The 16,970-nt window shown below is 41.0% G+C and overlaps 1 protein-coding gene across 2 annotated transcripts in view; it reads left to right on the forward strand.

Moving 5' to 3' along the window:
* Nucleotides 1–16,970, forward strand: part of MDGA2 (MAM domain containing glycosylphosphatidylinositol anchor 2) — a 661,668-nt gene that overhangs the window by 332,107 nt on the left and 312,591 nt on the right. Inside the window, exon 4 of one of the 2 annotated variants that reach the window (XM_050954596.1) lies at nucleotides 15,890–16,098. In XM_050954596.1, the coding sequence (XP_050810553.1) occupies nucleotides 15,890–16,098 (209 nt within the window). The remainder of the gene's footprint in view (nucleotides 1–15,889; nucleotides 16,099–16,970) is intronic. The other variant, XM_050954598.1, reaches the window with a different exon arrangement.

The following is a 16,970-nucleotide window of genomic DNA, read 5'->3' on the forward strand; positions in this document are numbered from 1 at the left end:
TTGTTTCAAGAATAGGTTCCTGGGTTAGTGTTTATGTTGTATGGTGTGTGGTTGCTGGTGAGTATTTGCTTCAAGTTGGGGGGTTGTCTGTAAGCAAGGACTGGCCTGTATCCCAAGATCTGTGAGAGTGAGGGATCATCTTTCAGGATAGGTTGTAGATCTTTGATGAAGTGCTGGAGAGGTTTTAGTTGGGGGCTGAAGGTGACGGCTAGTGTTGTTCTGTTATTTTCTTTGTTGGGCCTGTCCTGTAATAGGTGACTTCTGGGTACTCATCTGGTTCTGACAATCTGATTTTTCACTTCAGTCGGTGGGTATTGTAGTTTTAAGAATGCTTGATCCAAGGCTGTTTTACCTCTCTTTCATTTGCAGCCCTTCTAATTGCTAGATGTTTACGATTTGATTTAGCTATTGATCTTGACAATAAATATGCTCCTGGATTTACTCTCCTGAAATATCACCACAGAAATGTGGACTCTCACTCTCTAGGATTATGGGGAGTTTTGTGTGTGTGTGTGTGTGTGTTTCCTTGTTTGCTACAAAGTGATGAATATCAGAGAGACACAGAAGGCACAAACTGGGAGGCAGAAAGATGAGATATTTGAACTGCTAGGTAATTTTAATCAAATTACAGTAATTTTAATAATAAGTCAAGCATAAAACTGATACAAGGTTAAGCCTTTGGCACTACAATAAGTCTCTCAGAAGGTCTCATATTAGCTGTGTGGCTTTTTTTCATTACCGAGTGATGAAATCGCAGTTCCTTCAGACTCGGTTTCTCTCACAATGATACAAATCAGGCAGTTTATTTAGATATTTATGTTTGTTTTCACATTTAGAAATAATGCCCATTGCCTTAGCATTGGGTGCTTTATGGCTGTTTTAACAGACTTCACAAAGCAGCCTCATAGCTGGCTTCAGTGGCATTTCTATCAGATAAGGAAAGGTCTAGGCAGCCAGATAAGGCTCGGGCCTAGTCTACATTATGGAGTTTGGCTGACATGAGGCAGATTACATTGTTCTAACTCTGTAAGCATCCGCACTCCAATGTTGCTCCTGCCAATGTCAGTCACCCATCGACTTAATAACTCCGGCTCCATTAGAGGCACGGTGCTTGGGTAGATGTAGTTAGGGTGATGCATTGTCCACGTAGACATTGCGTTACTGACATCACCTCTTGGCTGTCAGCCCCATGCAGGGTTCACAGCGGGAGCCCACCTCCCCCATTCTTGGGCTGTTAGCTCCAGTTGTGAGCCCCTTGTGTTGCCCCACGTAAAGCAGTACAAGTGCTCCTGTTGTGCACGCGCACCACCAGCAGACGGAGAGCAGAGTGGCCATCAAAATTCACAATAATTACTGTGGTGTAGTGTAGACATGTTGTTACAAAGCTTGCTGAAGCTCACCAAAGCCCAGCCCTTGAGAGTTAGTTCCAGAGGCCACCAGACCTGGAGAGTTCTGCTCTCAGAACAGACAGCAGGCGTTGCAATGGGCCATAAGGAGACAAGCTTCAGACAGCTGCACCCTGTGTTTAGTGCTTTGCTAAGCATAACCAACACCCTGAGTTGCATCGGGAAGCAAGCCAGATGCCAGCATAGGGCACTGATGCGCATAGCTGATTGCACCATTCTAATGAACAAAACTGCTGCATTCACCCTAGCTAACGTTTGTGGCCGCTTTTCCTGCATAGCCCCAGGTAGACTGCATTGCAATGATTGAGCATTCCTGTTGCAAAGGTGAGAGTCATTGTGGCAGGATCCACATCTTAGAGGTGTAGCTGCAGCCTGCTGGCAGCTGTAGACAGAAAAAGCATCACTCTCTGTGACTCCACCATCGTCCATCAATCAAAGAGCAGTGATAGGTCAGTGAGGCAGCAAACGGTACTGGAAGAGCTCAAATACTGCTCCAAACGAGGTCACAGTCAAAGCCCCAGCCCCTAGACATTTCCCCCAGCCCTTCAGTATCACTTATGTTCTCCTTACATGAAGCTCAGGCTCTCTCATCCATATATCCCCACCGCTCTTGGACTCTAGGAAAGGGGTAAGGTGGCTGCATATAGGTTCAACTAAAAGACAACAGAGATGTATGTGTCATTTTCATACTAATAACTGTACAGGCCAGAAGGGTCTCACTAGCTCCCCCAGTGGACAAATATACTGGACTATTGCAAGAGATGACAAAATTTAACGGAATGAGTTTCAAACCTGAAAGATGCAGCACACACAAGTCCTTGTGTTGGGTCTAAACTTTTGGTGAACTTTGGGGAGCCAAAACACACCCAGACTGGCTGTCTCTGCATAATCCTTCCTGAACCCTTTTGAACAAAGCTCTGACCTGCAAACTACTCATGACACCCCCTTTCTCAAGTAGCCATTAGCCTTTATCTCTATGCATTTACTTGTTAACTTGCTTTTCCTGTAAAATCTTGATTGATTATGCATGACCATTATCTTTTGTTAATCACTTTGTTTACTTCTGTGTATAAATATTGATGCTCACCCCTAATAAAGGGGCCACACTTAATCTAAAGCTTTTAGAGCTAAGGATAGTGTGAGCCCGTTGATCAACGCATTGGTGTCTGGTCTCTGACAGAATTGTGTGCCCCATACCAACTCCGCACGAACTCGGGTGCTGGAGAGGTGAGTGAGGACTTGCTTTATTTACCTAACACTTGTGCTCGTTTACTATGCGTTGGGTCTCTCTCAGACAGTTATAAACATACTGAGGGTCCATTTCCACTCTGACAACATCCCATGGGTCAATCAAAACCCCTGCTGTAGTGAGTGTGATGTAAGGATGATGACATGCATAATAAAATCAGCATGGACACTTAATGATTCCCTTGCTAGGATGTAGTACTTTGAAAGACCAGGTAGTGTGGAGAGTTGGAGTACAAAAAGCTGCCTCCTGCTATCACAAGTCCTCTGTTTTCTATGACTTTGCGCATGAAGAGCGTCCTACAGAATTTATTGTCTGTGCAGGAGGAGGGTGCTGATGCAGAATTTGCACATGTATTATGGATCTCACAACAGAATACAGTACTCCGCTGCCTTGTAGTCCAATGTGCGTAGAATGCATAGAGAGGCACATACATTTTTATAATGCCACGTGCTGGGCACTTTCCCATGTGCTGAGAGTGTCCAGTGTAACATTAGCATTGGGAAGACCTCTGTATTCTGAGGATAGTCACAGATTTTAACTTGGACCTTATTTTTGTACAACTTCAACTGGAAGAGTCTGAGAATCATTTAGTTTGTAGTGGCGATGTGTGTTTTCAGAGAGACAGTGGAATGACTGAAGTCAATAGGAGCCTGTAAACAGATCTGAAGACAGAATTTGACCAAGAGCAACTAAGCTACAATTAATTTATTTGTTGACTTACAATGATCCCGCATGCTTCTTTTTTGTTTCTGTTGTTTCAAACTAGTTAGTGTTACAGAATTCAAGAAACGCAACTGCAGAATACCATGCGTCGTTCTACAGAGACATAGAAGGTTCACAGCAAACTTCTGAAATCTGCTTTTTGTAATAAGCCTGTTGAATTTCTTCCCTTTGGCTACACAAACCAAGGTCATTGGGCGCTGTTGTGATAATGGGCCAAAATTTTAGCTGGCCAAAAAATTAGTTCACATAGGACCCAAACCTGCTCAGTGCCGAGTGCTTCGTAAAACTAGCCTGGTGGTGTTCGTAGTTTAGTCTTAAGGGAGTTTATTTTGATAAACTCAGTTAAGCAGATGAAAAACTCAGGTGTATAAACCTGCCACCTTACTCGATGAACTCTCCATTCAAATCAGCTACCACCATTACAAGAAATATCGGTGAGACAAAAACAGAGGAACTAGAGATTAAAAGAAAACAAAACAAAGAGCAGAGATTGAACAGATAGTTTAAGCATCTCTGTATGACTGCTTGTCAGGACCCTTCATGAGGTGCATGGATCAGCGTTCATGTCACGCTCCCCGGCAGTACCCAGCCCACGCCAAGGAAGCCAACGATCCAACTAGTGGACCAAATTTGGTGATGAATACTGGTCAAGGGCCACCTGAGGCATGCTGCGCATAGGCTAAGAAGAAGCAACCTTCATTAGCCATTGAATTTCCTTTTCCGTTTGGACATCCACACAGGAAGTCACTTTCCAGGTGCTGCCAGGGTGGCAAAGTAAAATCAGCTCTCTAGAACTACTGAAATCCATTCTTTTTTTCAGCAGTATATGGAGGGGATGTTATGATAGGATAGTTTAATTTGGGCAATTGATCTTGGATTATCACCAGATAAGTCTGCTCAGTGGTCTGCGGGGAGATGTTGGATGGGATGGGAACTGAGTTACTGCAGAGAATTCCTTATTGGGTGCTGGCTGGTGAGTCTTGCCCACATGCTCAGGGTTTAGCTGATCGCCATATTTGGGATCGGGAAGGAATTTTCCTCCAGGGCGGATTGGCAGAGGCCCTGGAGGTTTTTCGCCTTCCCCTGCAGCGTGGGGCATGGGTCGCTTGCTGGTGGATTCTCTGCAGCTTGAGGTCTTCAAACCAATTTTGAGGATTTCAATAACTCAGTCCTGGGTTAGGGGTTGTTATAGAAGTGGATGGGTAGGGTTCTGTGGCCTGCCTTGTGCAGGAGGTCAGACTAGATGATCATATTGGTCCCTTCTGGTCTATGAGTCTATGAGCAGTAATGTCAGGCAATTGAAAATGACTGTAAAGTCCATAATGTTTTAGAGTGTTAGCTTACACTAAATGCAGTCATCTTAGCTTAAGTCCAGTAGAAACATCCAGCTAAGATGTTCTGAGGCCGTGTCTGTAAAATAACCTTTCAGGGGGCAATTTTCAAAGGCACAGATGTGTTCAATGCCCAATTCCTACTTGTGGCTTTGGAAAATTGACCCCTTCAATATCGTTGCCTAATTTCTTTGTCAAAAGAAAAAATGAGCAATGTCAAGTGAAGGAGAGAAAAGTCAGTAAGCAAAGCAAGAGGAGAAAATGATGCAGAAAGTTCTGTGCTGCTTCAGGACAGAAGATTTGTTTCAAGAATGACTCAAGGCCTGATCCAATGTCCATTGAAGTCAATGGGAGTCTGCACAGTTTAGGGTCATCTCAGACGTTTCTTTCCGTATGGTGAGATTGTAAGCAGTATTACCCAGGATCACAAGAAGATACCTTTGAAGTCATTTGGATTTTAATATTTTAGCTCTGAACTTTAACCAAAAATTAGGTGTCCAGGTCTTTTTTCCAGCTCCCTTCCTCTCTCTTTCCTTAGCATGTATTAAATATAGTGAACATATCACCTCATACAAGAGCAAAATAGGAGTTCTTTGAGTTACTTCTGTGGAATGCAGGAGTGTTCTGATTGTTTTGTCAAGAAAATTCATTCTTTCTTCATGTGTGAGAAATGGGAAAATAGCTTGGAAAGGCTCCTTTCCATTATTGCATGTTAGATTGGAAATTCTTTGGGGTGGGACTGACTTATTAGGTGTATGTACAGTGCTTAGCACAATGGTGTCCTGATCTCCATGGTGCATCAGTGCAATCCAATGTGTTTGATTCTCTCGTCAATGGGAGCGGTGCATGCACGTCCTGCTCCAGAATTGTAGCGATAGCGCCAGTCCATCCATTGACCCTTACTGTGCTATGGCTGTTATAATCCAATTGACATTTGATGGAACTGGGAGTTTTAAAACAGGAAGATTGTTTCTTTTTTTATAGCTTTTTTTTGTTTTGGGATTATCTGGAAAAACTTGTTCAAATATGTGGCTTTTTATGAAAGGTAAGAATTGTGATTGTATTCATGTGAATGCATTGATCGTCATTTGGTAACTATCAGCATCAGGACTTTTAGTTGAGTTTTTGTTTGTGTGTGCTCACTATCTCTGTGTCCAAAGATATAAAACTTTTACAGTTAAAACATTAAAATGCATGGTTACTTTAGACTGACAACCTTGCTGGCGAAAATTAAGAAATTAAGATTAAATATTCATGCTTGCTAGAATGAAAATGGAAGATTCAAATTAGGTTAAACCAAAGAAGATTTATATTTTCTTGTCAAGTGTATTTTAATGATGTTTAATTAGTCGTGAATAGCTGCTGTTGAACTACTTTGCAGAATTTTTACAATATATTAATTAGGAAATGGCTATTTTTGAACCACAGCAGAGTGCTAACAATTACTTGTGGAATAATAATAATTTCTTATTCGCTGGTAGCATATGCAGATCTGTTTTTTTTTTTTAATTTATTATACAAAGAATCTGCCAAGAACATTGTAAAGTTATATGAATAAATACCTATTGCACTGTTTGTTTTCTGAATTAAAACTGATGTCTCTAATTCATAATAATTCCTAAACTCATATCCATCTCAAATGTGTACATGTCAAATTTAGGTTCATGAGAAATAATGCGGTATGTATCTCTAGGTTATAACACTACACAGCAAAATTTTCAAACAGTACTAGCGATGTTCGGTGCCTGAAGTTTTAAATGCCCATTCTGAAGAGCCCTGTTTTTGAGAAAACGCTGAGTACTGTCCTCTGCAAATCAAGCCCTTTCTATTAGACACTCACAGATTGAGGCACCTAAAATCATTTGTCACCTCTGAAAATCTGGGTCACGAAGTTTACAAGTAACTACTGTAACTTTTCTATTCTATTTAGGTTCTTATACTGCCCTAATCACCATAGTAGCTGAGTGCCTTGCTTGCCTGTGAAAGTTATGGCTTTTGCTCTAAAGAAAGATAATATCCACTGGGTTTTATCATACCCAGAAATCTATTTTTCCCCTTGCTTTTCTGTAGCCTGCACAATTCCAACTCTCCAGGTGAAATCCTAACAGGGTTCCATTTGACTTCATTGGAGCTAGGTCTTTTCCTGCCGTTGTCCATGGCAAAAGTCCCATTGGCTTTGTTGGGAGAAGGATTGGGCCCCAATAGGCTACTTTCTGAACTGGTTTATTTTATTTATACTTTTTGTCGTAGTTTTAGCCATATTCTTCTGACTTGTAACCTTCATCTCCTGCCAAAGGTGGTCTTTTGTCTTAATGGAGCCCTGTTTCCTTGTTTTCTCATTGTAAACTCAACATTGTTTCCATCTAGTTCAAGTCTTCTCTTCCCTTCCCGTCACTTCAAAATTCCCTTTCCATTCTGTGGAATCGAAGTGAGGAGGAAGAATGTTCTGATGTAGGAGTTGTGATTGCCAGAGAGTGTGTGGAGCCCCAGAAGCCATTGTGTGTTGTTGTATTTGACAGGTAAAGCGCCTGAGTATGGGAAAGTCATATGAATTTCAGAAGAGAGAAGCATATAGAGAAGCAGAATGAACATACCTTTTTACTCTGGTGCTGTCTCTCAGGAACTCTTTGTATGTGGCTAGATATTTTTATAAAGCACTAGTCCCAGTTGGTGTACGTGGAAGCAGCTGATTAAGTGTTGCAAGGGATGTACATGAGCAAGCAGTGCTCAAGATACTTCCTGAATATAATACTGAGCTGAACTGCCTCTGGAAGATTTTTACAGAAATCATTGATTTGGAGATAGGTTGGGGAGAACATAAGCTAGAATTAGTAATTCTTAAGACTATTTTGTATGTTTCCCCTATATGATAGGGTCTGTTCGGTCAACAAAGTTATGTTTTCCTGCTTTTTGAAAGGGAAAAAGGACACATTAATTAGTTGTTGAATTATGCATCTAATAACTCCTCATTTACAGAATATTAAAGACTCTTTATGTGCATTATTCCTGGGAATACATCATTCTTGTCTACCAAGCTCTCCAGTTTGGTCATTTACATCATTTAACCTTCTGGTTCGGAGGGGAGAAGGGTGTAAATCCTTCATCCCTTTAAATGTAATGTGTTGTGGTGTTACAGTAGAGATACGGTAGAAAATAAAAAGAAAGAATGTCAGGATTTACAATTATAGAGTCCCTCGTTAATATTGGTTTTAAGGACCTCTACATAACAAGGTGAGAAACAACATTTGATTAGATTGGGAATTTTAGCACTCTAAGGTACTTAAGGCTGAACTGAGGTCATAATAAGATGTGATAATGTACACGATTTTTACACCTCTTGTTTCAAGGTCATAAGGAGTCAAAATTGTCCAGGCTGCTAGCTATGGTACCTCAGCCTGCTTCTTTTAAATGATAGTGATGTAAGGATGGGTTTAACTCCGGTTTCCTATGGTCTCCATTTGGGAGTAGCCGCTGGTAATCAGAATGGTTAACAAAGACAAGACTGTGGCTTGGGATATTGAAGAAGATTGAGGCTTAGATATATTTTAATGTAAGTTGGGTGAAATGATAGTTTAAAGAATTCAAAGTCTTTATTTCAAATATGTGTGCTGTAGAATACATTGTATGAACCCCTCTAATGAATCCTGTATTCTTTTTAATGGTGTTTCTTAGTTTCATGGATTTTAAGGCCATTAGATCAACTAATGTGACCTCTTGTGTATCATTAACTTACACCTGATAGTATCTGTATTGAGCCAATAACTTGTGTTTGGCTAAAGCAGATCTTCCAGAAAGGCATTCAGTCTGGATCTGAAGAATCCGACACTTCCATGGGAAGTTTGTTCCCATGGTTAGTAATTACCCTCACTGTAAAAAAAAAATAAGTGTGCCTTCTTTCTAATATGAACTGGTCTGGCTTCAGCTTCCAGCTACTGTTTCTTATTGTTCATTTCTCTGCTAGACTGAAGAGTCCTTAGTGCTGGGTATTTTCTCCCTGTGTAGGTTCCAATCCCGTCATCAACCACCTTGCAATCTTCTTTTTGAGACACTAAACAGATAGAGCTCTTTAAGTCTCTCACTGTGAGGCATTTTCTCCAACCCTGAAATCATTTATATGGCTCTTTTCTGCACCCTCTCCAATATCCTTTTAAAAATGTGCACGATATTTCTGTACTGGCCTCACCAATCCCATATACAGATGTAAAATCACCTTCCTACTCCGACTAGCTACTTCCCTGGATGTAAACTGGCTCTGATTTTTGCGACAGCATTGTACTAGGAGCTCATGTTGAGTTGCTTGTCCATTGTGAACATTACATGATTTTCAGAGTAACTGCTTTGCAGGATACAATACCCTAGTCTGTAGGTATGACATGCATTCCTTATTCAGAGATGCTATAATTTTGCATTTGGCTGTACTAAAATGCAGTGGTTTGAATGAGCCCAGTTTACTAAGTAGTCCAGATCACTCTTTTTGACTGTTGTTCTCATTGTTATTTACTACTACAACAATCTTTGTGCACATTTTATCAGCAGTGATTTTATATTTGCTTCCAGATCATGATGAAAATATTGACTAGCATCGGGCCTGATACAAATTCCTGAAAAACCTCTCTAGAAACACCCACAGTTGATGATGGGTACTGTAGCGGGGTGGTTACCGGCTCCAGCCCTGACAGGGTTAAAACCAGCCCTGGCAGAGGGCTGGAGGGCTGGGAGAACAGCCCAGGCTGAGTGGGAAGCAGGCTCAGCTGGGGCCACACCCTAATCAGGGCCCAGCTGGCTGTATAAAGGCTTGAGCCAGGAGCTCAAGCAAGCAGTCTCTCTCTCTGGCTGTAGAGGGAGATGGGTCTGGCTGCAGGGAGCTAGAGAAAGGGTACCTGAGTGGAGCAGGGCTGGGGAAAGGCAGAGGAGCTGGGGAGCTCCAGCCTGGAAAGCCCCAGGCTGTAGCCTAGCATTGGGCTCATAGGTCCTGGGGGTTGCAGGGGCTAGGCCAAGGCAGCAGGTCCAAACTCAGCCTGGCCAGTGATGAGTAGGCTAATACCGCAGTCTGCCCCAGGGTGCGGCGGGTAGACAATGACTGGCAGTAGCCATATACTGAGGCGAGATAGGGATAGTGGTTGGGGGTTCCCTGGGGAGGGAAGACCCTAAGACTGGGGGGTTATTGCCAGGGGCAATGCCCCAGATAACAGGGGCCTGGGCCCTTCAGGGATGTGGGGGCCAGAGGTAAGGCAGATCACAACCAGCAGGAGGTGCTGCAGTGGTGAGTCTGCACCCTTGCAGTTACCCACTGACAACTATTTTTGAGATCTGGCAGTTATACACAGTTCTTAATTGATTGAATGTGCACTTTATTTATATTGTGTGGTGCTGATTTTATAATCAGAATGTCATGTAGTATTGAGTCAAATGCCTTTTAAAAGTCTGTGAATTACATCTGTGAAGTTATCGTTATCAACCAAATTTGTAATCTCATCAAAGAATTAAATCATTTGTTTGACAAGACATATTTTACATAAAACCATGTGAACTGGTACCACTGGTATTTCTAGCCTTTAATTCTTCATCAATTAACTCCCATATCAGCTTTTCTATTATTTTGCTTGGGACAGATGTCAAGCAAACCGGGTCATAGTTACTCAGGTCTTTTTGAATATTGACGTTCCATTAACACTTTCACAGTATTCCAAGCTTTATTAAAAATGAATGGGCAAGAGATCTCCTTTGGCAGCTCTTTTAGGACTCTTGGATGCAAATTATCCAAGTCTGAGGATTTAAAAATATTTAACCATAGTAGATGTTGTTTAGCTACTTTTTTAATTACTAATGGACAGGAAAGTGCTTCATCATCTTCATGTGATATGAGTACATCAACCCTGCTTATTTCCAATTTCAGAACAAAAGTATTTATTGAACATTTCTGCCTTTCCTGTATCATTATTTACAGTTTTACCACCTCCATCTAGTAATAGGCCTAAACCATTGCTCTGATTTCATTTTGTTACCAATAAACTTAAAAACTCCTTATTGTCCTTAGCCCTGCCACGGCTGGATAATTTCCCCCTGATGGCTTTATTTTCCCGTATCAACTTCTAGCACTTTATCATTCAATATAAATGTTTTCCAGTTTGTTACATATTGCTTTATTTATTTATTCCTACTTGTAGGCTTTAGTGTGTCAGAGAACTTAGATGGGCTGTTAACCAAAGTAGTTGTCTTTTTGTGTTGTATTGAATTGTTGGCTTAGTGGTTTAGAACATTGGCCTACTAAACCCAGGGTTGTGAGTTCAAGCCTTGAGGGGACCATTTAGGGAACTTAGGTGTTAACAAAAAACTGTGTCTGGGGATTTGTCCTGCTTTGAGCAGGGGGCTGGACTAGATCACCTCCTGAGGTCCCTTTCAACCTGATTTTCTATGATAAGATTTCTCCAAGCATTTCTAAACATTGGACGTTAGCAATGTGCATCATTGTACAATGTTGATTCTCATTGTGCCAGCTCACATCATTGCCTTGCAGGTCAGGACATGTTTGTTCTAATTTTGTTTCACAGTTTTTCTTAGATTTCTGCTTGAGCAAGAGTTTCTGGCTTTCTGGAAGGAATATTTCCCATACAGTATTTAGCATGCGTGCACCATCTGGGTTTTCACTGTCATTTGGTTCAATTCAAAGTTTAAAGACTGAAAAATTGGACCTAATGGCAGCATCAATCTCTGTGGAAAACATAATTTGGATTATTTTTGGGGATTAATAGACTTTTTAACTTAAAACATCACCCGATGACTTCAGTTTCATTTTATAACTGATTAATCACCTTACTCTTCATAATTCTGTAATAAAAATGCAAGTCTTATTGCAAAGCAAAGGGAGGAAAATACACCTTGTGCTGAATCTGTTTCTATTGTGCTAAGACCCCCCCAGAGATTTTCTTCTGCATTTCCCCTTTGCTAGTTAATTGCCTTGTAAGAACTAAAGTCAATAGCTTCAAGCCCAGACTGTTGATCAGCTTGCTCCTTCAAGTGCTATTGGAGAGAAAAAAATGCACACATACAGTTTTAACCAATTACAAAAAGAAGTCCATTTGGGATTTTGAATACAGATGGGTGGTGATTCAGCTATGCATTGAAATCAGAACTTCAAGAGAGCCTTGACTACAGTATAGGAATGCCATTTTGATCAGATAGCTTTAAAATGGCCGCCTTGAGTGAAACTAATTTGGCAGTTGCCATTCCTGGGTAGTTACAGCCCGTAGCAAATGCCTGGTAGCGCTACAAAATACGTTTTTTAATTTTTTATATTGCCTGAGCAAAATGCCTTCTTACATCATAATCCAAGAGGACATTTCTCTGACCCAGCACACTAATGGAACGTGTAGCTGAATGCTCAATGAAAGCTCCTGACTACTGGGCAGAATAACGCAGCATTATTTTGTCTTTTCTATTCGTGCTGCTTCTGTTGCTCTTATGCAACTGGAGAGATTTTCTACTGCCAATGACTCAATCAGTCGTTTTCTGCCATGAGAATTTTCCATTAAGTGGACATAATGAAAATGCTGTGGCAGGGACCTTGCCCTTTGTTGCAGTCCTGAGCTTTGACTTCTTTGAGATTCAAGATGATAATTATTTTAAACCCAGTGGAGATAAAGGCCCCATGGTGCTAGGCAGGTACAAACACACACTAAAAGAGAGCGCCTGCCCTTAAAGAGTTGACAATCCTACTAGTCGAGAGATGAAGGAAGTGTTATCATCACTGCCGTTTTACAGATAGATATCAAAGGCACACTGAGGTTAAATGACTTGCCCAAGTTCATACTGGAAGTCTGTGGCAGAGCTCAGGATTGAATCCACAGTACCTTAACCACAAGGTCATCTTTCCTCAAAAGAGTACGTGAGGAGAAGTTCCGTGAGAGGACAGGTTTCAAATTTCCACTCTGTCATTAATATGTATTGTGTTAACAGTATTGTTGATCAACAAAGACTCTGGAGAGCCAGTACTGTGTGATACGTTCTACATTTCACTGGGGCTGTAGGCAACCAGGTGTTTTGGCCTTAAGTTTAAGCAAACTATTTTCCGTATTTCATTTGCCATTGAATGAATGGACATAACATTTCAGCACTCTCCTTCCTCTGCAAATGTTACTCTGTTATAAATAACCTTTAAAAGAAAAACAACATCTCATTATAAAATACCATCCTAATTTTAAACAACTGTTTCATAATTTGTTTCTGTGATACTACATCCAGTATTTTTCAGGGTAGAACTAAGGTAGCATTTATTAAAATCCATGCACTCTTACCAAGAATTATTGTATGTATTACTCGGATAGATCTATGGAACATGTGTTTCATATTAATCGAGATGTTTTCTGCAATGTGCACGCAGCCACTGGTCTTACTATTCAAATCAAGATGTACATCTTTAAAGAGCAGCTTACATATTTAAGGCAGCTGTCTATCTTTTAGCACTGATTGGCCCCGATCCTGCAAACATGCAATGGAGCAACTGTGTTCTCCTGGACCTGATTCAGCAACGTACTGGAGTGTATGCCTAACTTCAGGCATGTGAGTATACTCCCACTGACTCCAATAGGACAAGGAACATGCTGAAAGTTAGACGCGTGTTTTAGAACCATGTTGAATCAGAGCCTGGAGTTGTTCCAGCTGATTCAGTGGGATTTCTCACATTTGCAAAGTTACTCAGGTGCATAAGTCTTTGCAGGATGGGGGTTGTAATTTGTGGATGAGTGGGTAAAATCAGAATTAACTGAAGAAATCCTGCATATCCTATAATTTAGTGTGTGTGTTTCATGGGCTTCTACACCTTTTTCTAACAAATAAAATGTGTGCCAAATAACACAAGCCATCACTGTGTGCATGCAGACTGAGTGTGGATGAGCAGGCACTGTTGGGTGTGCAGTCATCCCATATGAGTATGCAGCTACAGTGAATGTACATGCAGATTGGGAGCACACCTAGGTTTACCTGTCTACACCTACCCTTTTGGAAACCTAAGTGCTTAATTTGGAGAAGCAACCTCTTACTGGTTGTTAGAAGTTTTAGTAGCTAGATGTCTATCTGCCACTAATTGTGAGTGGAACATTGCAGGCAACATAAGTTCTTGCAACATAAGTTAGTAAAGGTGGCTGGGAGGGAGGTATTTGTATGTTTTTTCTTCAATTTAGCCATTATTTTTTAGATCATTTACCAAGATGTGACAGTAAAACAACACCACCTACAAAGGAATTGTCTCTCCCTTTGATAGGAGATAGCCAAGTGTCAGAAGCTTATCGGTATCCCTGTTTATGCAGGGTTTTCCCACTACACAATTTAACCCTAAATTTCTTTATTAAAATCTAAAGACCACTGGTATTTGTACAATTGCTCTAAACGTCGCTAAAAGCCTAAATAATAAGTGATTCGTATGTGCATCCATATCATAACACACATTCATTTGATCAGAAGAATCAGAAAAGAATCAAACCCAGGGATAACACTTCCATCCTGGTTTGCTCCAGTATGATCAGATAAGATCTGAGAAGTACCTCTGGTTTTTGTATATAGTGCAACAAACAATTGATGGCATATTGATTCTCACTGTCTGTGCTAAAACCGGGTTTTGGTGAATTTGGGATCCTGCTGATTCAACATGCAACTATGCCAATTTACTCGATTTACAGGTCATGCTCCAAGGGCTAGCTTTTCTTTCTCATGTTTAGAGGCAGTGGAGTATTTGTGAAGTGTGGACTCGGAATGGGAACAAACTCTAGTGTGGGCTCCAGGGATGCTTAAATTGACACTGCAGGAGAAGGAAGTCTATATTTTAGTTATCAGAGGGGTAGCCACATTAGTCTGTAGCCACAAAAAGAGTGATGAGTCTGGTGGCGCCTTAATGACTAACAGATTTATTTGGGCATAAGCTTTCGTGAGTAAAAAACCCACTTCTTCAGATGCATGGAGTGAAAATTACAGATACAGGCATAAATATACTGACGCATGGAGAGAAGGGAGTTACCTTACAATTGGAGAACCAGTGCTGACAGGGCCAATTCAGTCAGGGTGGATGTGGTCCACTCCCAATAATTGACGAGGAGGTGTCAGTTCCAGGACAGAGAAAGTTGCTTTTGTAGTGAGCCAGCCACTCCCAGTCCCTATTTAAACCTAAATTAATGGTGTTAAATTTGCAAATGAATTTTAGTTCTGCATTTTCTCGTTGCAGTCTGTTTCTGAAGTTTTTTGTTCAAGTATGGCTACTTTTAAATCTATTATTGAATGTCCGGGGAGATTGAAGTGTTCTCCTACTGGCTTTTGTATGTTACCATTCCTGATGTCCGATTTGTGTCCATTTATTCTTTTACCTAGAGACTGTCCAGTTTGGCCGATGTACGTGGCAGAGGGGCATTGCTGGCACATGATAGCGTATATCATATTAGTAGACGTGCAGGTGGATGAGCCCCAGATGGTGTGGCTGGTGTGGTTGGGTCCTCTAATGGTGTCACTAGAGTAGATATGGGGACAGAGTAGGCAGTGGGAGAGTCAAGGGCAATTGAGAGTCAAGGGTGTCCAAAGCCTGGGATGGATCTTTTTGTTTGTAGCTTGACACATATCTAACTAGCTAAAGAGATGTCTGCCTTAAAAATGTTCTATTTTATTACTTTAAAGAAACGCAGATACACTCACATTATCCGATAAGAGGCAAAGATAAAACATTCTCGTCAAATACCATCAAACTTCTCTTACGATGCAAATGAAAACAGCTTGACTAATTATTTCCAGGGTTTGTTCAACAATGTTTTATCTAAGTGAGATTAAGAATGAAAAAGAAATGAAACTGTTTAAATGAAACATTAATTCACGCTTAACACCATAAATGGTTCTGAAGTCATTTCTCTTGTGGTAACAGCTAGGAGCCCCAGTGATGGGAAGGGACCCCATTATGCCTGGTGCTGTACAAATGCAAAACAGAAAGATGATCCAAATAACTGACAATCCAAGAGTATATACTTAGGGTAGTAACTGTTCTCAGAACGAATCCCAAACAGTCTCATACTTGCCTGTTGTTTTTCAAGAAGATGTGCAGTCTTGGTTGCTTACTTGTGTGTAGGAGGCAGCTTAGGATCTATGTAAGCCCTGATTTTGTTATCTGAGTTGTGTGTTTTTGTGCTTTTTTTTTTATGCATTTCCAGATTTAGATGACCCGATAGTGACAGTTCACCAGAGCATCGGGGAAGCAAAAGAACAGTTTTACTATGAGAGAACAGTGTTTCTCCGATGTGTTGCTAACTCCAACCCACCAGTACGGTACAGCTGGAGGCGTGGCCAAGAGGTATTACTGCAAGGGTCAGATAAAGGAGTTGAAATCTACGAACCCTTCTTTACCCAGGTAGGAATCAAGGTACAGTATTTTTCTTTTCCTCATAATATTTTCACCCTTACGTACACAGTATATTGACCCTTTAAAGAACAGTTCCCTTCTTTCCATTTCAGGCTTCACATCTGTTGTTTCCCCCACCAAAGCTGATCAAATAGCTATTCTGCTTGTTTTAGGGGTTTTCACCAACATGGTTCATTTCTGAAGGAGTTAGAAACTCACTCTTATCTAATTCCCGTGGGAGTTGGGAACCTCTTCTCTTGCCTTTCCTCCCCTTTGTGGGTCCTAGCTCCAAACAATGTTTTACAGGGGGGTGGAAATTTCAAAAGTGCCTATAGGGCAAGATTGCATGTGCTGTGTGTATCATGCGTGTGTGTGCTGTGTAATGATGACATGCCGAAGAGTTACTGACTGCCTTTATTTTCATAAGCATCATTTAACATAGAGAAAATGCCTTCTATTTTGAGATTGTTGGGCTACCCTCTTGAAAGGAATTTGAGTCAAAAGATAAGAACAGGTGGCAAGATTCGCTGCAGGTGCAAACTGAAGTAGTTCCCTTCAAGTCATTGAAGTGCACATATTAAAGACTTGCCCCTTATCATACTGTTATATCCTACCTATGCTCCAAATAATTAATGTACCGTGTCTCTGTATAGAAAGTTACAGGCGGAAAAGCCTTTCAAGGAATAACTCTCTTTCTTATATCTGGACTCTCGCCCCTTTGAACTTAATTTTTGGGTCCAGATTTTGGAATGAAACCATTTTAAGACATTGACTGGAAAAATAGAGCGAGGTGCTGTTACTCAGAAGTGTTCCAACTAATAAACTCCGGCAACTCAGGTGTATTGGCCACCAAAACTGCCTATCAGATCACATTTTTGAACACATTTGTATTT

This window comes from Gopherus flavomarginatus, chromosome 5 (assembly GCF_025201925.1).
Source record: "Gopherus flavomarginatus isolate rGopFla2 chromosome 5, rGopFla2.mat.asm, whole genome shotgun sequence".
NCBI lineage: Eukaryota > Metazoa > Chordata > Testudines > Testudinidae > Gopherus > Gopherus flavomarginatus.